The sequence below is a fragment of the Odocoileus virginianus genome, chromosome 1, assembly GCF_023699985.2.
Source record: "Odocoileus virginianus isolate 20LAN1187 ecotype Illinois chromosome 1, Ovbor_1.2, whole genome shotgun sequence".
Lineage (NCBI taxonomy): Eukaryota > Metazoa > Chordata > Mammalia > Artiodactyla > Cervidae > Odocoileus > Odocoileus virginianus.
In genome coordinates this window covers 48167057-48191073 of record NC_069674.1, presented here as the reverse complement: position 1 = coordinate 48191073, position 24017 = coordinate 48167057, and the positions used below count along the sequence as shown (strand labels likewise).

The following is a 24017-nucleotide window of genomic DNA, read 5'->3' as shown; positions in this document are numbered from 1 at the left end:
CCATTCAGCACTTTCACTATCATATATGAAACTACAAAACTATAAAATATATTCTATATATAATGATTTTATGTTATATTTTTATACATGAAACATATTTTATATATGTAAAATGTATAAAAATTAAGTATCTTAATTGCTTCTCTCCAACATGAGCTAGTAACTCCAAGCACAAAATACACTTAGGAGTTGGGTTTCTTACCAAAAATTACTTAATTCATATTTCGCAAAGTGGTCTTAAGCATTTGAAATACATATTTTGTCAACTTTCTGTCAAATCTAATTAGGTCATCATTGCTTTAACTTTGAAATACACTTGACCAAAACTCATACCAGAAATAAAAAGTTGTTTTCTTACTCTTCATTTGTGCTCCTATTGTTTTAATTAGCTTCAATCCACCATTTAGGGCTTCCCAGGTGGCACTAGTGGTAAAGAATCCACACAAGAGACATGGGCTCACTCCCTGGGTAGGGAAGATCCCCTGGAGTAGGAAACCCAACTCCAATATTCTTGCCTGGAAAACAGACAAGAGGAGCCTGGCGGGCTACGGTTCCAGGGACTGCAGAGAGCTGGACATGACTGAGCAACTAAGCACGCACAGCACAACCCACTGTTTGTTTCCAGAGATCTTTTTAACCTACCTGTCATTTTACGTTCCCAAGTACTGAAGGCAGGGAGGAGGATGAGAGGGTGAGGGGGGAGAGAACTAGCAAGTAACATTCAAACACAATGTACTGACAACCCGGGGATGGGCTGGGGAGGGAAGAATTGCAAACAATCTTGAATTGAATTCTACTCTTATAACAGGTTTCCTTGTCTTAGTGGGCATAGCTCTAGCAGTTCTGAAACTTTGTTTTATGTGAGATACTGGAATTACTGAATAGATTAAATGTGCTGACACCATTGAGCACAGGATTCTCACTGAGGAAAAAGTGTACAAATAGGAATTAAGGAAAACAGGGAGGATTTCCCTGGCAATCTAGTGGTTAGGATTCTACCAGTCCACTGCCAGGGCCTGGGTTTGATCCCTGTGTGAAACTAAGATCCTGCAAGCCAGATGGCATGGCAAAACAATAAGAACAACAACACAACCAACATCCTCATCCTGATCATCTCTCTGTAGCTAGATGAAATTACTGCAATAACTTCTATTAAAAAATGCCTTTTTTAAAAAAAAGGCAAGGAAGAACTAGTTGAGTTGGACTAGAATTCACAATATCTAAAATACAAACCTTTCCCAGCTCTGGCACTGAAAGGATCCAGAAGCAACGGGCACCAGGAATAATGAAGATATACACAGAGCCTGAATTCTGGGTTCTAAGCAGCATTTCCCAATAATAAGCAACCAGAACTCCTTGGAGAAGTTAATGTCAGATTCTTTCTTATAAAAAATGGCCAACTCCAAAGATGAATGGTGAAATAAACATTTGAGACTATCTTGCAATGCTAGAAAAAAATTAAGTGCTCAAAAAAACCAACACCATCCTTTTGATACTGGGGCACACCAGGGACCAGTTCGAAGGTGTTCCCACTAGCCAAATATGGGACTACGTGAAAAGCAAAAAATTCTTAACCCACTACTAAAAAGAGCTCATACTGATGAGTACCAAGTAGGAAGATGGTATCTATTAATATCAGATTAGATAAACACACAGATGAACAGAGATACCCAAATGTAAATTTAAAATACAGTTGGCCCTCTGAATCGGCCAATGCAAAATGCATGGATACTCAGGGCCAGTGGTACTACACCATTTCACAAAGGGACTTCAGCAGCCTTGGATTCTGGCATCCTTAGAGGGGGCTCTAGAAACCAACCCCAAAGACACAGAGGGAAGACTGTACACACATACCTATATACATACATACATAAATGTATACTGTAACATAAAAAATATTTTTGGTCCTATCCCCAGTTCCTGGCACTGACCTCCTAAAACTTCTGGAATTTTCTCAGTGATAGGAGTGTCTTTTATCATTCATAACAAGACCCTTTTGACCCTACTGTGAGAAATGCTGCATTACAGTACATTATATGTTATAAACATATGCTCTGTCTGAAGGTCAGGTTATGCTAGAAATCATTAAACAGCTCCTAAAATGTTTCCTATTACAAAAGAAAATCAAATAAATACATTAAGTATAATTTTAAATTTGTTTACTTTTATAAATTTGAACACTAAAATTTCTTAAATCCAAACCATGTAACAAAAGTCAAACTAAGTCTCGACACTTAAGCATTTTTCTATCAAAATATTTTTAAAATATTATAAAACTAAAAAGCGTTTTTTGTACCTGTTTGTCTTTTCTTCATTTAAATTAAAAAGAAAAAATTACCCTCATATAACTGTAAAATGTATGTCCCTTCAAAAAGCTGTTTTATCATTCGGTGTCATATGAAATTTTTCAAGGACATTATTTAGTACCTTCTCCCTGGAGAGGTTTTCCCAATATGAAGTTAGGCCACTTATCTCTTTTTCTTTCTCTGCCAACTGAAGCTGAGGAGAGAAAGAAATGATCATTAATTATTTTTCATCATCTACCCTCTTTTCACCTTTCAAGAGCTAGTTTATACCCTTCTATTAAAATAAACCCTATTACCATATCCATGTATTTCCTCTGGATCTTATTCTTTGGTATCTCTGAACTTATCACTATTGTGTTTCTGACGTGTTTCAAGATTATTTTATTATTTTTATTTTGCCACTCTGCAGCATGGAGGAACCTGGATCCTTGATCAGGGACTGAACCTGCATGCCCTGCAATGGTAATGCAGAGACCTAGCCACTGCACTGTCAGGGAAGACCCTGAATTACTTGTCATTTTGTGTGTGTGTGTCTGTGTGTGTTACATTTATGTTTATTAAAAACTGCTACAAACAAACAAAGCCTGTACAAAAAAACTTGAACATCCACACCTGTGAAACAGTAAGCTCCACGAACATTACCGCTTAGGACTTCACATTCCTCTGCCTTGGCCTCACAGTCTTCCTGTGTCATGGATTAGTCTTCCTTCCCTACTACTTTGAAATAGTACTCTTGAGAGATATTATCGCCTAGGACCCTCTCTTCCTCAGCCTCTTCCTGCAACAGCTTCCCTTTTCTTAGACTTCACCTTTGGTTCCACACCCAAGAGTAGTGTATCCAGAGGTAAGCTGTCTGGCAGAATAAAATACTGAATGTTATTTCCTCGAATACTGTGTTTCCAGCTGTACAGGTTCTCTGTTCTTCAGGGTCATTTTCACTGCTTTAAGATGTGTATTCATACTGACATCTACACCTGTGATTGTTCCATGGACCTGTGTTCCACTCTTTAATTCAATGGTTACAGTTTCGTGGATCAATTTCATTAAAAATTCTCGGGGCTCCAACGAAGAGACCGCTACTTGTCATTTTTTATGAACGTGCCTCACTCTTAAAACTTCTCTCCTGGCTTTTATGAAATGGTGCCAACACTGTCATCCTCAATCCTCTTTTTTAAAGTACACTTATTCACAATTATAAGTATTCTCCAGTTTCTTCTTTGGCTTCTTCTCTCTGCATTCTTGGAAAACTCCCTTTCCTCTATGCCTTCAGCTATCATGCTCATATGAATAAGTCACAAATATTAACTTATGCGCCACACGCATTCTTTCCCAAGATTTAAAGCTTCCCTTAATAAATTCAATGGATGATGAATGGGGAAGGTACCCAAAAGAGGTAGTCCTTTATCAACTCATTCCAAGCATATCTGTACCTAATTTTCTTACCTTCAAAAATCCTTCCCACCTGGAAATCCTCTCCATGCTACCAAATTATTTTCATTAAGACCCACTCTGGTTGGGTCTCTTTTTCTCCTAGAAAATATTTAACAGCAAATAGCACCCACATTCCAAACAGTTCCCCAAAATCTGGATTCAACCTATCTTTCACAATGATCTACTCCATCACAGATATTACAATTATTAAAGACCTATTACTCAAGACTGTTACAGCTCCCAGATTATGCTCTCTACTTCTGACCTCCAAACCGATATTAATTCTTTTCCATCCGTTCGAAAGACGCTTCTTTCCTTTGCCATCTCTGTTATATCCTCCCTTCCTGTATGGTCTTTGACAGGTCTTTGTTGTTGTTGTTCAGTCAGCTGCGTCCAACTCTTTGCAACCCCGTGGACTGCAGTACACCAGGCTTCCCTGTCCATCACCATCTCCTGGAGTTTGCTCAAACTCATGTCCATTGAGTTGGTTATGCCATCCAACCATCTCATCCTCTGTTGTCCTCTTCTCCTCCTGCCTTCAATCCTTCCCAGCATCAGGGTCTTTTCAAATGAGTTGGCTCATCGCATCAGGTGACCAAAGTGTTGGAGCTTCAGCATCAGTCCTTCCAATGAATATTCAGGGTTGATTTCCTTTAGGATTGATCTGATGTCCAAAGGACTCTCAAGAGTCTTCTCCAGCACCACAGTTTGAAAGCATAGATTCTTCAGCACTCGGCTTTCTTTATGGTTCAATTCTCACATCCTTACATGACTACTGGAAAAACCACAGCTTTGACTAGATAGACCTTAGTCAGCAAAATGATGTCTCCGCTTTTTAATACAGTCTAAGTTTGTCATAGCTTTTCTTCCAAGGAGCAAGTATCTTTTATTTTCATAGCTTCAGTCACTGTCTGCAGTGATTTCGGAGCCCAAAAAAATATAATCTGTCACTGTTTCCATTGTCTCCCCATCTGTTTGCCATGAAGTGATTGGACCGGATGCCATGATCCTAGTTTTTTGAATGCTGGGTTTTAAGCCAGCTTTCACTCTTTTTTTTAACCTTCATTAAGAGGCCTTTAGTTCCTCTTCACTTTCTGCCAATAGGGAGGTGTCATCTGCATATTTGTGGTTACTGATATTTCTCCTGGGAATCTTGATTTCAGCTTGAGCTTCATCCAGCCTGGCATTTCCCATAATGTACTCTGCACAGAAGTTAAATAAGCAGGGTGGCAATGTACAGCCTTGAAGTACTCCTTTCCCAATTTTGAACCAATCTGTTGTTTCATGTCTGGTTCTCTTGCTTCTTGATCTGCATACAGGTTTCTCAGCAGTCAGATAAGATGGTATGGTATTCCCATCTCTTTAAGAATTCACCCCCCACCCCCCAAAAAAAAAGAATTTCCCACCGTTTGCTGTGATCCACACTGTCAAAGGCCTTAACATAGTCAGTGAAGATGTTTTTCTGGAATTTCCTTGCTTTCTCCATGATTCAACAAATTTTGGCAATTTGATCTCTGGTTCTTCTGTTTTTTCTAAATCCAGTCTGCACATCTGGAAGTTCTCCGTTCATGTACTGTTGAAGCCTAGCTTGAAGGATTTTTGAGCATTACCTTGATAGCATGTGAAATGAGTGTATTTGCACAGTAGTTTGAGCATTCTTTGGCACTGCCCTTCTTTGGGACTGGAATGAAAACTGACCTTTTCCAGTCCTGTAGCCACTGTTGAGTTTTCCAAATTTGGTGGCATAATGAGTGCACTTTAACAGCATCATCTTTTAGAATTTGAAATAGCTCAGCTGGAAATCCATCATCTCCACTAGCTCTGTCCGTGGTAATGCTTCCTAAGGCCCACTTGACTTCACACTCCAGCATGTCTGGCTCTAGGTGAGATTACACCATCATGGTTACCTGGGCCATTAAAACATTTTTTGTACAGTTCATCTGTGTATTCACAGGTCTAGTTTCTCCATAATGTCTAACTCCTAAATATTCCATTGGAAACAGCCCTATAATACTTAAGACTTGTAGTTTATGTAGAACTTCATCACACTTTGCTCTGTCTCATGGATGTTTGTGTCTAAACAGCACAAAATAATAGGCAGGGCACTAAACAAAAAAATCAAGCACCTTTACCAGTTGTACAGCCATAAATATGATGTTTAATCTGAACACTGATTTTTATAATAAAATATTATTCATAAAATAAAAATATTATTTAGCTGCACATGGGTTTGAAAGATGATTACCTAGGTCATGAATGTGAAAGAATCATATCACCATTTCACATCCAGCATTCCCTACTAGATTATAAACTCTGTAAGCATAGCATTGTGTCTTATTTATATGATCACCAACATAATGCAGAGTACATCATGTGAAATACCAGGCTGGATGAAGCACAAGCTGGAATCAAGATTGCCGGGAGAAATATCACTAACCTCAGATAGGCAGATGATACCTCCCTATTGGCACAAAGTAGGAACTAAAGAGCCTCTTGATGAAGGTGAAAGAGAAGAGTGAAAAAGCTGGCTTAAAACTCAATATTCAGAAAACTAATACCATGGCATCCAGCTGCATTACTTCATGGCAAATGGATGGGGAAACAATGACAACAGTGACTATTTTCTTAGGCTCCAAAATCACTGCAGATGGTGACTGCATCCATTAAATTAAAGACGCTTGCTCTTTGGAAGAAAAGCTATGACAAACCTAAACAGCATGTGAAAAAGCAGAGATATTACTTAGCCAACAAAGGTCCATATAGTCAAAGCTACCGTTTTTCCAGTAGTCATGTATGGATGATAAACGAAGCTGAGCAATGAAGAATTAATGCTTTTGAACTGTGGTGTTGGAGAAGACTCTTGAGAGTCCCTTGGACTGCAAGGAGATCCAACCAGTCCATCCTAAAGGAGATCAGTCCTGGGTGTTCACTGGAAGGACTGATGTTGAAGCTGAAACTCCAATACTTTGGCCACCTCATGCCAAGAGCTGACTCATTGGAAAAGACCCTGATGCTGGGAAAGATTAAGGGCTGGAGGAGAAGGGGATGACAGAGGATGAGATGGTTGGATGGCATCACTGACTCGATAGACATGGGTTTGGGTGGACTCCGAGAGTTGGTGATGGACAGGGAGACCTGGTGTGCTGCGGTTCATGGGGTCGCAAAGAGTCGGACACAACTGAGCAAGTGAACTGAATTAAGAGTGTATTGCTTGGGCTTCCCTGATGGCTCAGACAGTAAAGAATCTGCCTGCAAAATCATTAATGATCAGAAGTAACACATTTTGGTTATAAATTCTCAAACCTTTACATAAATTTTTTAAATTACTGATCAATCTTATTATACTCCCACAAAAACACCAAAGCTCTAGAATAATTTCACAAACCATTTTAAGTGAACAAGGATTATGAAATGATCAGTTTTCATTTTAAAATCTAAGCATGATTTAGAGATATAATGGCCATGTTGCTAGTATTAAATTAAATTGCTTCAGTCCTGTCCATATGAATACACAAAATGAAAGCCACAAGCGCAATGCATATGGGTAACCACTTTCTCAGTTCACAGTTAATGAATTATATTCAACATAACTACCTAGTACGTATTTATCTATATTATGAAAATGCTATCTCAATTACCCATGTTAAAACTTTAGACTGGCAAAATTACAGACAGCACTTTTCAGAAGTATCAGGTATTATGCTTCAAGTTATATAAATACCAAACTTACTTTGTAATTGTCCACTACTTCAGCTAGTTCTAGTTTTATGTTTTCAGCAATTTTCACTTGTTCTTTCCATTTCAGCTCCATTTTTGCAAGTTCATCAGCATATTTATTGCACTTTGTTTTCTCATCCTAAACGAAATTAGTATAATTACCAAAAGATTTTAAATCCATATACAGCCAATATCTATACAAACATACTTGTGCTGAATGTTTACTCTAACACTATTGTAAAGGTATAAAAACTGAAATAACCAAAATGTCCGTCATTGGAAGACTTGATAAATCATTTTATATTCATACAATGGAACAGAATGTATTTACCGAAAAAGAAAAAACGGATCTACAAATTAACAAGGAAAAATGTCAAGATATGTTAATTGAAAAGATCAAGTTCCAAAACGGAATATACAGTATAATTCCATGTTTGCTTCAAAAGTTGTTTAACACAGTTTTATACGATATCTATGTAGAAAAAGATAAACAAAAAAAAATAATTTTTTTGGTTGCACTGCGCAGGCTTGTGGGGACTATCTTAGTTCCCCGACCAGGGATTGAAACCTGGCCCCTCAGCAGTGAAAGGTCAGAGTCCTGTGGACTGCCAGGGAATTCAATATACCAAACTATTAACAGCTCTTATTTCTGAGGATCAGGATCATAATGGTATTTCTTCACCATCGTTATTCTTTATTTCCATAATGCCTAATACGTCACAATAAACATATATTACTTTTGCAAAGGAGGTAAAGCAAGCAAGCATGCATGCAAAGTCGCTTCAGTTGTGTCCAACTCTTTGTGACCTTTTGGACTGTAACCCGCCAGGCTCCTCTGTCCATGGGATTCCCAAGGCAAGAACATTGGAGTGGGTTACCATGCCCTCCTCCAGGGGATCTTGCCAACCCAGGGACTGAACATGCATTTCTTATGTCTCCTGCACTGGTAGGTGGGCTCTTTACCACTAGTGCAACCTGGGAAGCTCAGGAGGTAATAAAAATCACATATTTATAATGCCATTGTTTCCAGATATTAATTGGGGTTTCCTGACCAAGACAATCTCTAGGTAGATTTCGTAAACACTGCTCTTCCCTACAACTTAGAATGTCAAAGGAAAGGAGTTTTAAAACATGATGAAAAGGTAACTTGGCCAATTTAATTTTGAGTGTTTTGTGTAAGGAAAAAAATGTTTAAATATGCTTTATGCTAGAAATTCCCTAGTGGTCCAGTGGTTAGGGCTCCATGCTTCCACTGCAAGGGGCATGGTTCGATCCCGGGTAAGGGAATCAAGATCCCACAAGCCTCACAGCACAGTCAATTAAAAAAAAATTTTAATTAAAAAATAAAGAAAGCAATATGCTTTATGCTTTGAGCAATTCAATAGAGGAAAAAAAAGTCTTTTCAACAAATAATGCTGGATCAACTGAATATCCTTACTAAATATACCACAACTCACCATTCACAAAAATAAAATAGTTAACAGACTTGAAAGACTCTAAGACTACAAAACTTAACAGAAGACAAGAAAAAAATCATTACAAGTTCAGTTAGTAAATTTTTTCTTAGAAAATTAAAACAATAAAACATAAAGAATAAATTAAGAATCTGTACTTCAGCAAAACTAAAACTTTTTCTAAAAACACCATTGTGTGTGTGTGTGTTAGTTGTTTAGTCGTGTCTGACTCTTTACAACCCCATAGTCTGTAGCCCACCAGGCCCCTCTGTCCATGGGACTCTCCAGGCAAGAACACTGGAGTTGGCTGCCATTTCCTTCTCCAAAAGAACTACAGAAAGAAAGTGAAGTCACTCAGTCGTGTCCGACTCTTTGCAACACCATGGACTGTAGCCTACCAGGCTCCTCCATCCATGAATTTTCCAGGCAAGAGTACTGGAGTGGGTTGCCAATTCCTTCTCCAAAAACACCATTAAGGAAATAAAAAGGCAAGCCACAGAACTAGGATAAAATCACACACATCAGACAAAATATTTGTATCTGGAATAAAGAACACAACTCAGTAATAAGATGAAAACAATTTTTTAAATGGCAAAAAAATGAACTCTCATAATAAAAAGGAAAGAATTACGAATAACAGGCAAATACATAAGTAAATCTCAAAATAACTGTGCTGAAAGGAGGCAGGAAAAGAAGAGCATACATATTATTCTATTTACAGAAACTATACAAAAGGTAGGCTAATCTACAGTGGCAGAAAGCAAGCCAATGGTTTTCCAGCAAAGGGGAGAGAGGGAGGGATGAGTTGCAAAAGGGTACAAAAAAAGATCTGAAGGTAGTGGAAATGTTCATTAGCATGACATTGTGATAGCTCCACAACTATAAATACAGCAAAGCTAAACAAACTGCAGACCTTAAATATGTGCAGTTTACTGAATTTCAATTGTACTACAACACAATTTAAAAAAAAAAAACAAAACCCTGAGGAAGTTTTTAGCTGGATAAAAACATTCTATCTTCCTTTTGATAATACAATGAGGTTTTTTAAAATATTCATCCAAAATTGTCTCATTTACTGAAAAATAGTTTAGTCCCTTATAAACAACTATTTTGACCTCAAGGGTAATCAATCCTCTACAAAAGGATCTTCTGAAGCAACAAAAATGCTCAGCTTAAAGTCTTATTATAGGATTACATTAAATTATTATTAAGACTGAAACATAAAATATTTTACATTAATTACTATAGTGTGTTAAGTCATTTCAGTCCTCTCTGACTCTTTGTGACCCTACGGATTGTAGCCCACCCTCTGTCCATGGGATTCTCCAGGCAAGAATACTTGAGTGGGTGGCCAAGTCCTCCCCTTCAGGAGATCTTCCTGACCCATGGACTGAACTGCGTCTCTACACATACTACACAAAACACCTCTTCCTCCCTTCCCCAAATCAGATACAAATGAAAAGCATTCTCCCTTTGTCCTTTAAATACTCCAGAGTGAATGCTACTAGGACAACTGCAAAGTTTAAATGTTTTACTATTACAGTTTAATAGAATCAAAATAAATAATAGTAAAGGCAACCATTCACTTGGTCAACATTCCCTTTTTCCACTTTACAAATCTTCTCACTTTAGGATGTGGTGAAAGTCTTTGCTATTATTACAGTATATGTAGAAAAAAGAGTACTTTCCTTTTATGCAGTTCAGAGATTTTTCATGTATCCTTAGAAGACAGACAACATCCAACTGCAATTAATCCTTTGCCCATTATCAAGAGAAGGACATTAGGGGAACAGAAAACAATCACGATATTCCCCCCCCCCCCCCCACCCAATGTAACATCTGCAGGATCTTGGTTCCTCAACCACAGGTCGAACCCATGCCCATAGCAGTGAAAGCACCAAGACCTAACCCACTGGACCACCAGGGAATTCCCTAGATTATGATTTTACACACATGCCTACATGAATAAGTACACAGAACATCCCCCACTTCAAAAGTGAAACTAAACATCAGGATACAAGTGTAAAGAAACTCTGGGAGCTTCCCTGGTGGCTCAGTGGTAAAGAATCCACCTGCAAATGCAGGGGACACCAGTTTGATCCCTGGTGCAGGAAGATCTCAGAGCAACTAGGCCCATGCGCTGTAGCTACAGAGCTTATGTACTGCAACTACTGAAGCCCGTGTGTCCTAGAGCCACCCCCCGCAACCCCCCAAAAAAAACAAGAGAAAGAAACCAACTCTGGGATACCCAATCAAAATGATAAAGATAAGCTAAACCATTACATTTGATAAATCTCTTCCTTACAAGGGAATTAGCTTACCTGCAAGAGTTGTTTACATTTATTATATTTTTCTGTTTTGTCAGCAATTTCTTTGGTCATTTCAGAGACTTGTCCCTTAGTTAGTGTGTCAAAATCTGTCTCAGCTGTAACAAGGCAGAAAATAAAATTACTAAAAATTACTTTGCTCTGTATATTAGCTTCCTGACTTGAGGGTCAATATACTGTGAAATAAATGGAATCCTAAAGGAGAGAAACATCTATTTTAAAACATTTCTTCCAAAACATCTATTCATACACTAAGTAAACAAAGGAACAATATAAACATTAGATGAGAATTTCACGGCAGTTTGGCTAGAACCAAGTTCACATTCAATAAAGAAAATAATGATTTTTAGCTAGCTAAAAATAGTTCTAAAATGCCACAAAATTGTTCTTTATATATTTATTACATAAGATATACAGGAAAGCTACACTCTTTGAGAAAAGATTTTAAGCCATTTTTCTAATCCTTCATACTATTCAGTAAGTCTTAACACCTTTCTCTGTACTTCTATTAATACCATATAGAAATGAAAGGCAGGATCCTATTTCCACAGCAGTTGAATCCAAACATTTAACAGTATACAAAACTTACAATACATTTACTAAGTCTAAAATATCAACTGCCCCAAACATTACAAAATTAAACATACTTTTATATACTCTAGTATTTATTTTTGTTATTGTGTCATCTTTAACATAAGGTGAAAAAAAAGACACTAGGATAAGTGAAAACCTAAATTTTCATGTTGTTCATGTACTCACTATGTCTCTCTAATCCATTCTAAAAGTTAATAAGCTAATAAAAATTTTAACTTATCCACCAACAGGTGTACTAACAAGGAAAGTACTCTAATGACGCAAAGCAGCCAAAACAAAACAAAGCAAAAAAGAAACGTGACTAGAACTAAAGGGATTTTTAAGTTTTCCCCCACAGAAGTGTACAATTAAAGTGTCATAAATGGTTCAAAATGCCACAGATTTAGGGAAATATTAATTAAAAATTATATTTTAAATTTGCTATTTTAGCTAGCTAAAATTAAAATTGTAATTCTTAGCTCTTTTCCTACAGACCAAATACCATAAGCATTTGCACTTAAAAACACCAGCTCATTTAATTAACACTTGAGAACACGATCACAAAGATAAAACATGAGTTCACACTCATATTTTGTATATTAACCACATGGATGACTTTTAGACCTTTACTTTCCCTTTGCCTCAATCCCTGACTTACAAGAATTTTTTACAAGCTTCCTAAAATTCTTACACATGAAACAGGCAGTATAAACAAGCATAAACATTTTTCAAGGCAGAACACTTTATACAAAAAGTCTAAAAGATTTCTACCTGTAGAAGGAGGTGACTTTACATCCAGAGTAGAGGCAGTCGTAGCTGGGTCTGTGTTTATTGAGGCATCATTCACTTTCTGCTGACTCCCAATTTTCTTTGTGCAGACACTATTGCTATTAGCCTATTCAAAATTGTTAACAATCAACTGTTAAATGAGGTGCATATCTATCCTTCCTTCAGTAACTACGTATCTTATAAATAAATCCTGAAGTCCACAAAGCTATTGCTGTCTTAAAGGTCAAAGATCAAAAGTTACACACATCCCTTTACTGACTAAATGTTACAAGAGAACATTTTATTTCTCCAACAAATAAAAATTACAAATTTAAAAAAAAATGTATCACAACAATATTGGACCAATAATGTGACATCAAGCAGAGAGAAATTATACTCAAAAGGTATAATATTATAAGTCTGATTTTCAAACAAAAACACCGAGGAAGGAATTATTTTACTATGATGAATTATACTTACCGATTGGTCTGAAAGTTTATTTATTTGTTTTTGGAGCCTTTGGCATTCCTTGAATTTCTCTTTATAATGATCTGCTGCCATCTGAAGACGAAGTTTCAGATCCTCAACTTCTCTTCTCAGCTCATGTTCCAGTGTGTCAGTCTTTTCCTAAGAAACAAACAAACTTTTTCTCTAAGAGAAACATAAAAATCTTATACTTCATAATGTGGTAGTAAATCCAACTTCATTTTCAATTTTTTCTCTCTTGACAATTAATGTTGTTTTGGAGTTTTGGCTACAGAGTCACATTAGCTCTCCTAATAATTTCAGCTTTATATTCCAAGGACTAAGGTTCATTAAAGAAAAACACTAGAAAAGAATCATCTACCTCCTGAGAAGTAAGCAATACTCTGTTAAATAACCATAGTACCATCTTATGCTGCAAGTAAATAAGAAATTCTAAACAAAGCAATATATACCTGTTATCAGAGCAGTTTTTACTAATCATTAGGAATTTGCTTACAGAAAGTTTTCTAAAAACCTGTATTAATTTCAACCAAAGAAGTTACAATGACTAAACAAAATGAATGGAAATTTAAAATTCTGTGACCAGGAATCTGACCTCAATTACTTCAGCATAACTCATCCTCTTTCATAAGCTTATAATGAGTTTTGGACCAAAATGGAAATTCAAAATTAACTGGCTTTACCTGATCTTTATTCACAGCACTTAGTTTAAGCTCTGCCAGTGCATCAGTTAACTGCTTTTTTACTTTCTCATTTTCCAAGCGTGCAGTATGCAGATCTGCCATTGTTTTATCCCGCACATTTACAGCATCACTAAGTTCTTTAGCCAGAAAGACAACTTCTTGCCGAGTTGCCTGAATCTGTTCTTCGGCTTTACGAAGTTGCTCCTTTAAAATAAATGTATCTTCCTGAAGAAAGGCAGATAAATGTATTTGTAATTAAACCATTTAAGTAAATAACAGAAGCAGAAATGATGTTTATTTCAACTATCTAAAATTTTAAATTAAATACTGCTTTTCTATTCATGACTAAGATGAAGTATTGCTGTTGTTTGTTCAGTTGCTGTAAGTAGGATCCAACTCTTTGCAGCCTATGGGCTGGAGCACACCAGACTTCCCTGTTATTCACTATCTCCCAGAGTTTGCTCACATTCATGTCCATTAAGTCAGTGATGCTATCTAACCATCTTATCCTCTGCCTCCCTCTTCTTCATATATGTCTATAAAAAATCTGAGATGTGACTTTGTTTTAGAGATCCCCATATAGCAACCCTATGCACTGGGTGTCAGTACTATCACTATATGTGTAATTCAGGACACTGAAGTACAGAAGTCAAGTAACATAACCAATGCTTACACTCTTGGCTAAACAGAGACTCAAATGGAGGCTTCTGTCTCTCAGAATCTCTCCAGCAAGAACTGCTAGCCCTCATTTTTCATAGTAACGGTAATTATAAAAACTTCATTGTATCTCCAAAAATTTTGGTTAAAAAAATGTTTCCTATGATCTAACCTATATTTAGCACCTTTCACCAAACCTATAAGTATCTTTGAAAAGTTAAAAGTGCCACTTTCTGTAATATAAACAAGACAATACGAGCTCAATAAATCTAGCTTATTCCAACATTCCTCTTTATTCTAGAAATAAACTCAGAAAAAGTGCAACCTTTCTGTTTTTAAATTGTTAGCTCCTTAGAAGGAAATGTGTATGATTATTTATGTAATGCTAGGTGAAGAGAATCTTTCTAGTATAACATTAATAAAGCTAATATATGTTATCAGTTTCTATATGCCAAAAAGGGGAAAAAGCATTGAAAATATTTTATAATCAATAAGAAATGAAAATATTTTAAACAAAAGAAAAAAGAAATCTGGAGAAAGGTATGAATTTCTTTAAATAGCTATTATGCATAGAAAAAAAATGTTCAACTCATCAACAGTCCAAGAAGGTAAAACAAATACCATACCTCCTCTTTCAAACTAAGACTGAAAACCAATTAATACTGTAATATTTGGATGGTTTAGGAAAACTGTAACATCTCCAAATATGTGGGCTCATTATTATCTGCAAGTGATATAGCCTTTATCAGATTTTTGAAACATTCACCAACACCTTTGAAAAACACATGGCTTTTGATCAATTTTATTTTCATGAGTTCTTAAATACAGCTTTAGTTTGGCAGGGTTAGTTTTGCAGGGATCAAGTAAAATATTAAGATTACAAAAAATTATTAAAAATAAAAAATCTCTTCTCTAACAATATGAGAATTCTGTTATAAACTATGATATACCCTCCATAAAATGAAAACCTATGCAGCCATTACTAGCAGTAGTATATGTCATACACAGCTGATATATTAATTTTTTGGAAAGGCATTTGAATTACGAAAATTTAAAAACTCAAACTGGCAACTGTACTTTGAGGAATTTATTCCACAGATTTATTCATGTGCCTAGATACCTGTACAAGAATGTTTACTGCATCATGCTTTTATAATACCTAAGAATTGTACACAACTAAAAAACATTACATACTATATAGCTAAAATAAAGAGAGAAATTACAAAGCTGTTGTTGTACTTTTTATTTTGGTCCATGTGGCTTGTAGGATCTGAGTTCCAGGGATTAAACCTGGGTTCCCGCCAGTGGAGAAGCGTGGAGTCCTAACCACTGGACCACTAGGGAATTCCCCACTAAGCTGTTCTAATGAATGAGGAAAATCTGCATGTGTACTCATACTGCAAGATGTCCAGACAGTCTATCAATTTTTAAAGTTTTTGTAACACTATATATAGTCACATTTTTGTTAAAGTATAAATATTACACAAACATTCAGATTTCTAGGAAAATTAGAAATTCTATAATGATATATCTGGGAAATAAGAGTTACTTTTATCTTGTACTCTCACATACTACTTGAATTTCTTTTATAACCATGATCTTGTATTGCTTTTATACTTTTTAAAAAAGTTTAACAATTAGGAATCACTTTCTCCACATATTTTTACTCTTGTTTTTCCTCACAGAAGTCTTGCTTAAGTGGCATCTTCAGTTCAGTTCAGTCTCTCAGTCGTCTCCAACTCTTTGCGACCCCGTGAACTGCAGCACGCCAGGCCTCCCTGTCCATCACCTACTCCCGGAGTTTACTCAAACTCATGTCCATCAAGTCGGTAATGCCATCCAGCCATCTCATCCTCTGTCATCCGCTTCTCCTCCTGCCCCCCAATCCCTCCCAGCATCAGGGTCTTTTCCAATGAGTCAACTCTTCGCATGAGGTGGCCAAAGTATTGGAGTTTCAGCTTCAACATTAATTCTTCCAATGAACACCCAGGACTGATCTCCTTTAGGATGGACTGGTTGGATCTCCTTGCAGTCCAAGAGCCTCTTAAGAGTCTTCTCCAACACCACAATTCAAAAGCATCAATTCTTCGGCACTTAACTTTCTTTGCAGTCCAACTCTCACATCCATACATGACCACTGGAAAAACCATAGCCTTGACTAGACGGACCTTTACTGGCAAAGTAACGTCTTTGCTTTTTTTTTCCCTCTGCTTTTTAATATGCTATCTAGGTTGGTCATAACTTTCATTCCAAGGAGTAAGCGTCTTTTAATTTCATGGCTGCAATTACCATCTGCAGTAATTGTGGAGCCCAAAAAAATAAAGTCTGACACTGTTTCCATTGTTTCCCCATCTATTTCCCATGAAGTGATGGAACCAGATGCCATGATCTTAGTTTTCTGAATGTTGAGCTTTAAGCCAACTTTTTCACTCTCCTCTTTCACTTTCATCAAGAGGCTTTTTAGTTCCTCTTCACTTTCTGCCATAAGGGTGGTGTCATCTGCATATCTGAGGTTATTGATATTTCTCCCAGCAATCTTAGCAAATATTAAATAAAAACTAACAAGCAAACATATTTCTCACATTTCCATTTGCAATCTGCTACATTCAATACCCTGAAAAGTAACTAGGGTCTTAACCATTAATCCTAAATGTCACGCTTATCTGATGTTTTAGGTATCACATTAACTATATCTGAGTGTATTCAATAGCAAACTACTGAAAACCCCATAAAACTATTCCAATTATGAGTAAATCAAATTAAATTTATACAACATAGTATTATATACCCATTTTTTTTTTAATGGGAAGATTTCTAAACTGATAGGGAATGATTTCCCATCTATATATAGTTCATTGAAGAAAAGCAAAGTGAAAAAGCATAAACAGGATCCCCTTTAAAGAAAGGGGGCTTCGCTCAGATGGTAAAGAATCCACCTGCAATGTGCAAGACCTGGGTTTGATCCCTGGGTTGGGAAGATGCCCTGGAGAAGGGAAAGGCTACCCACTCCAGTATTCTGGCCTGCAGAATTCCATGGACTTGTATAGTCCACGGGGTCGCAAAGAGTCAGACACAACTGAGAGACTTTCACTTAAAGAAAGGAGACAGAGAAGGGTATGTGCATGCACACACATGCACCAAGTTTATTTTTGTAAAAACAAACACAAAGAATATACTGGAAACTAATGAAAATGTTTTACCTATGGAAACCGATAAGAAAGGGTTTTTATAATTTATTTTTAATTGGAGGATAATTACAACATCGTGTTGGTTTCTGCCATTCATCAACATGAATAAGTCACAGGTATACATATGTTCCCTCCCTCTTGAACCTTCCTCCCACCCCAAGAAAGGGTTTTTAAGGAAAAGTAAATTTTTAATTTCATTTTGACTTCTGAATGATACAATTATTTTATATATTCAAGAAATAAACAAAAGATTACGAGAATAAAAACAAAAAACTGAACTGTACTACAAATGCATACATAAATGTTTAAAAAAATTAATTCAAGTAACTTTTGAACCTGGTACTCTGTATATACATCCTTACGCCACATGCTGTGTGACTCAAGTCTGCTGCACCCAGAGCCCGTGCCAATATAGAGCTGGACAATAAAGAAAGCTGAGTGCCAAAGAATTGAGGCTTTTGAACTGTGGTGTTGGTGAAGACTCTTGGGAGTCCCTCGGACTGAAGGAAGATCAAACCAGTCAATCCTAAAGGAAATCAGTCCTGAATTCATTTTAAGGACCAATGCTGAAGCTGAAACTCCAATACTTCAGCCACCTGATACGAAGAACTGACTCACTGGAAGAGACCCTGACGCTGGGCAAGATTGAAGGCAGGAGGAGAAGGTGACAACAGAAGATGAGATGGTTGGATGGCATCACCAGCTAGACGGACATGAGTTTGAGCAAGCTCCGGAAGTTGGTGATGGACAGGGAAGCCTGGCAATGCTGCTGTTCATGGGGTCACAAAGAGTCAGACATGACTGAGCGAATGAACTGAACTCTCTACGGCCTTAGTGAAATATATTTTAAGATAAAATCTGGAAAGATCTTAAGTTTTTATTTAGCAGAGATACTGATGGAAATGGTGTTGAGATAATAATTCTGAAACTAATGGTGTGTGCAGCTAGTTGAAAAAGTTAAAGTGTTAGTCACTCAATTGTGTCCGACTCTTTGCAGGTCCATGGACTGTATAGCCCTCGGATCCTCTGTTCATGGGATCCTCCAGGCAAGAATGGAGTGAGTAGCCATTTCTTTCCTCAGGGGATTTTCCTAACCCAGAGATCAAAACCCGGGTCTCCTGCATTTCAGGAAGTTATCATCCAAGTCACCAGGGAGGCTGCTCAGACAACATGAATAAATGTAACATTTGAAAGCTGCAGGGGCTTCCCTGATAGCTTAGTTGGTAAAGAATCTGCCTGTAATGCAGGAGATGGCATTATAGGAGATAGTTCGATTCCTGGGTCAGAAAGATCCACTGGAGAAGGGACAGGCTACCCACTCCAGTATTCTTGGGCTTCCCTTGTGCCCAGCTGGAAAAGAATCTGCCTGCAAAGCAAGAGACCTGGGTTCCACCCCTGGGTTGGGAAGATCCCCTCGAGAAGGGAAAGGCTAACCACTCTAGTATTCTGGCCTGGAGAATTCCATGGACTGTATAGTCCATGGGGTCGCAAAGAGTTGGACATAGATGAGTCACTTTCACTTTTGGAAGCTGGGAGAAGGTATACATAAGTATGGAAAGGAGGAAGATAAAGAAGACCCCTAGGAAGTACTGGATTTGAATTGGAGATATCAATATAAATTTAAGACTTAAAATATCTAATTAAAATACAAAGTAGCAAAAGAATTCAGTTCTTGGTTTCAAAATACCTTTCTCGAATGTAAAAAAAAAAAATCAGGCTCTTTGGAGAAATTGGTAATACCAGATTTAGGTCTGAACCTAAAACTAAAACCTAACACAAAGTTCTAACCACAAAACAAGGAAGTATACAAAGCATTAGGGGGAATATATCAGAAAGATACAAATGTAGGTCTGAAAAGGCTAAGCTATAGCTATAGGACAACTTGAGTACAATTAAGAATAATGATGTATAATGTATTAATATACTGAACAAAAAATAATCAAGGAGTCTATAGTGATTTAAAAAAAAAAAGGAATAGGACAAAGGGGAACCACAACATTATAAAAGAATACCTACTAATAAACATAGAGGGAATGACAATTTTTTAAATGACCACTTTGCAATCATTAATGCAATAACTGATACAGGTAAGGATCACTGAAGTATAAAAAAACACTGGTCATAGAGTATTGCGGAGTAGGATGGTCACATGATCTTGAAGTATTATCCCACAGATTATTCAATAAATCACAAAGAAGGAAAGACACCAACGTAACGGAGAGATAAGGAGACGTAACTTTAAACAACAGATTAAACCTAACATCAGAAAGAAAGGAATTTGTATTATATGACTTCTGATGTAACTGCAACAGAATGTACAAAACATCTTTTTCTTGCCAAAAATATCTAACTGGAATCTAGTCATGAGGAAACAATAGACAAAACTAGAATATAGGACTCTCTCTCAGACAAGTCTGAATTCTTCAAAACTATCAATGTCATCACAGACAAAATGTATAAGGACACTGTTCTGTATTAAAGCAGAAAAGAACATAATAATAATCATTAATTTATGATTTCTGACTACCCAGGATCAAGAAATTGTAAAGGTTATACAAAAATATAAGTGGACAAATTTCAGTGTGGACTAAAACTACATACATGTGTGTGTGTGCCTGCGTGTGCGCACGTGTGCTCAGTAGTGTCCAACTCTTTTGTGACCCCATGGATTGTTTTGTGACCCCATGGACCACCAAAATCCTCTGGACCTGGAATTTTTCCAGCAAGAATACTGGAGTGGGTTGCCATTTCCTATACTCTAGGGGATCTTCCCAACCCAGGGATCAAACCCACATCTCATGTCTCCTGCACTGGCAGATGGATTCTTTACCACTAGCACTACCTGGGAAGCCCCATATACAAGTATGACTATTATCATATCAATATAAAATTTCTTAGGTGACATTTCTTAGGTATTATCGATCTACAGAAGAATATAACTGTTGATAAGAGAGACTCAAAAATATTTAGGATGAAATGTCAATGCCTACAACTGACTTTCAAATAGCCTGTAGGAGGCATATAAATGGGGGAGATAAAGGTGGCAAAATACTGAAGGAAATATGTATTCATTCTTCTGTTCTTTCAACTCTTCTATAAGTCTGAACTTTTCCAAAAGAGAAGTTGAGGGGAGTAAAGAGTAAAAATAAAAACCACACTGTATACATTTAACAGAGATAATACTTTATAATCTTCAAATGCATATTGCAAAAGTACTTACCTTACTTGAGGTTGTAAGCAAGAAGGTCCTTTGCAGATTCTCCTTTTCAGCCAAAGAGAACTGTAGTCTGCTAATCTCTTCTTTGAAATGAGTAATCATGTTTTCTTTGTTCCCATCTAAATTCTTTAAAGTCTGGACCTCTGACACAAGCTTGGTATTTTCTATTTCTGTATTCTTCAAATGTACCTGAAACAGTGATGGAAAATGTCAAAAATATTCCACATCCACAGCCTAAGTTACTCAATAATTTAAAGTATCACTATTTATCTCTAACCCAAATATGATCAAGGAAAGACTCACTAAGCAAGGAGTCAGGAAAGCAAATTGTGCCAAATGATTACCCAAGTATATGGAAGCAGAACACAGCTTTTCCGAGTTTTGCTATTGCTGTTTTAGTTTTCCACAGAGATTAATTCTAAGGTCTAACATTACCTGATCTTTAAAATCTTCCCTTTTACTAATTTTACATTAGTTCTCTTTAAAATTACAAATGAATTTGGTTTTTCTTTTGGGGAAACGTGTTACAGGCACATTCATATATAAAGGCATGACCAGATTCAAGAAAAACAAAGTATTCAAGAACGATACCTTAAGCAATTAAATTTCTTGCTTATGGAAAAAGTACTATGTCATTTACTTCCTATGTGCCTAAAAAATACATTTATTGATTAATTAACCCAACTATATTGATCTTTTGCAAGAACTCTGGCTGCTGCTATTCACAGTACATATGCAAATCAAATTCTATAACTGATTTTATAAACAGTACACGTATCTTTAAAATTTAAACTGCATTTGAAAGTAATTTTTAAAAAATACTGTACACAACTGCATGCTGCAACTTTCAACTGCAGTATGCAACTGCAACTTTCCTTAGATATCAGTATTATTAATATTTCCCTTTTCCACAAAATCTGTTCAAAAACCAAATACTGTATTTGGGCACTGCTCCTTAAAGAGTCAAACCATAAAATCATCCACCAGTGAGTCTTTACTATTTCCTGTTCTCTCTCCTCTCTCTCTCACACACACACTCTCTCTCTCTCTTGCTCTGAAGATGGTTGTTCCAAGAAATAGAATGGGTATAACCCATAAACATACAAAATGTTTCCATGTTCTGCAATGAGGTGCAGAGTGGACTCGATTTTTTAATTTTCAAAGCAAAAATTTTTAAAGATTAAAAAAGAATTAACCACCCCCCAAAATAAGAGGGAAATAGCTGTAGCTTTGTGGTACTGTTTGAAATAAGGGAGCATGATACCTCCAGCTGTTTTTCTCGTTTTGACTATTCAGGGTCTTTTGTTTTTCCAAACAGATTTTAGAATTATTTGTCCTAGTTCTGTGAAAAATATCATTGATATTTTGACAGGAATGCACTGGATCTGTAGATTTTCTATATAATGTCATCTGCAAACAGTGACAGTTTTACTACTTCCTTTGCAATTTGAATTCCTTTCTTTGTCTGATTGCGATGGCTATGACTTCCAATACTATGTTGAATAAAAGTGATAAGAGTGGGTATTTTTGTCTTGTTCCTGATCTTGGAGAAAGTCCTTTTCAAGCTTTTCGCCACTGAGTACATTATGATGTTAGCTGTGGCCTTGAAGTATATGACTTTTATTATGTTGAGGTATGTTCTTTCTTAACCACTTTGTTGAGAGGTTTTATCACAAACATATGTTGAATTTTAATAATAGCTTTTCCTGCATCTACTGTGATGATCATATAATCCTTATTTTTTATTTTTTTAATGCAGTATATCACATTAACTATACTTTGTATACTACAAAGCTAGAGTAATCAAAACAGTATGGTAGTGGACAAAACCAGACACACTGATCAGTGAAACAGAACAGAGCCCAGAAATGAACCCACACTTATATAAGCAGTTAGTCTATAACAAAGGAGGCAAGAATATTACAATAGGGAAAAGAAAATTTCTTCAACAAGTAGTGTTGGGGAAACTAGACAGCTACATGCAGAAGAATCAAACCGAACTACTTTCTCACACCTTACATATAAAAATAAACTCAAAATGGATTAAAGATTGAAATGTAAAACCTGAAACTGTAAAACTTCTAGAAGAAAACAAAGGCAGTATATTGTTTGATATCAGTCTGAGCAAAAATTTTTGGATATGCCTCCTCAGGCAAGGGAATCAAAGGCAAAAATAGTACTACATCAAACTAAAAAGCCTTTCCCCAGCAAAGGAAACTATCAACAAAATGAAAAGGACACCTACTGAATGGGAAAAGATATCTGAAGTGATATATCCAACCAACATGGAGTTAATATGTAAAATATACAAAGAGCCCATACAATTCAATATCAAAAAAACAAGCCTCATCAAAAAACAGGCAGAGAACCTGAACAAGCATTTCTCCAAAGAAGACATACAGAAGATCAACAGGCAAATGAAAACATGTTCAAGATCACTAATCATCATGGAAATACAAATCAAACACCCCACCTCAGTGATACATCACCTCAGGCTTGAGAATGGCTACTAACAAAAAGACAACAAATAACAAGTATTGGCATGAATGTGGATAAAAGGGACCCCTCTCTGCACTGCTGCTGGGAATATAAATTGGTGTAGTCACTACAGAGAAACAGTAGCAAGATTCCTCAAAAAGTTAAAAAGTAGAACCATATGATCTGGCAATTCCACTCCTGGATATTTATCTGAAGAAAACAAAACATTAATTTGAGAAGATGTAAGTACCCCTATGTTCACTGCAGTATTATCTGCAATAGCCAACATATGAAAGCAACCTAAGTGCTCATCAATAGATGAAAGGATAAAGAAGATGCTGTGTGTATGTGTACACACACACAGGAATATTACTCAGCCATAAAAAAAGAAAAACTTTGCCATCTGCAACAACATGGAAGGATCTAAGTGAAATATTGACAACTAACACTCACTATCCTATTTTAGAGTTGCTTAAACAGAAAAGGAGAAAAAATTCTAAACAGTGAAGATTTGTCTACAGAATCCTTTTTTAAAATGAAAGTCTCTCAGATAATTCCAAAAAACAAATTCTAAAATATGATCATCACTGAAATAAATTAATCCTCTCACTAACGTTTATATATTCTAAAAAGGAGAAAATTAGTTGCACAAATCCTGATCAACAGGTATCTTATTACCATTAAAAATCTCTGATTATTATACATTACCTGCTAAGTATCTAAAACACCAGT

General features: G+C 36.4%; 1 protein-coding gene across 5 annotated transcripts in view; it reads right to left on the bottom strand.

Moving 5' to 3' along the window:
• Positions 1-24017, bottom strand: part of TAX1BP1 (Tax1 binding protein 1) — an 85166-nt gene that overhangs the window by 23988 nt on the left and 37161 nt on the right. For 4 of the 5 annotated variants that reach the window (XM_020869761.2, XM_070467825.1, XM_070467824.1 and 1 more), the window contains 7 exons: positions 20811-20996; positions 13746-13970; positions 13057-13203; positions 12580-12703; positions 11230-11333; positions 7468-7593; positions 2428-2499 (listed from right to left, as the gene is read on the bottom strand). In XM_020869761.2, the coding sequence (XP_020725420.2) occupies positions 2428-2499; positions 7468-7593; positions 11230-11333; positions 12580-12703; positions 13057-13203; positions 13746-13970; positions 20811-20996 (984 nt within the window). The remainder of the gene's footprint in view (positions 1-2427; positions 2500-7467; positions 7594-11229; positions 11334-12579; positions 12704-13056; positions 13204-13745; positions 13971-20810; positions 20997-24017) is intronic. The other variant, XM_070467823.1, reaches the window with a different exon arrangement.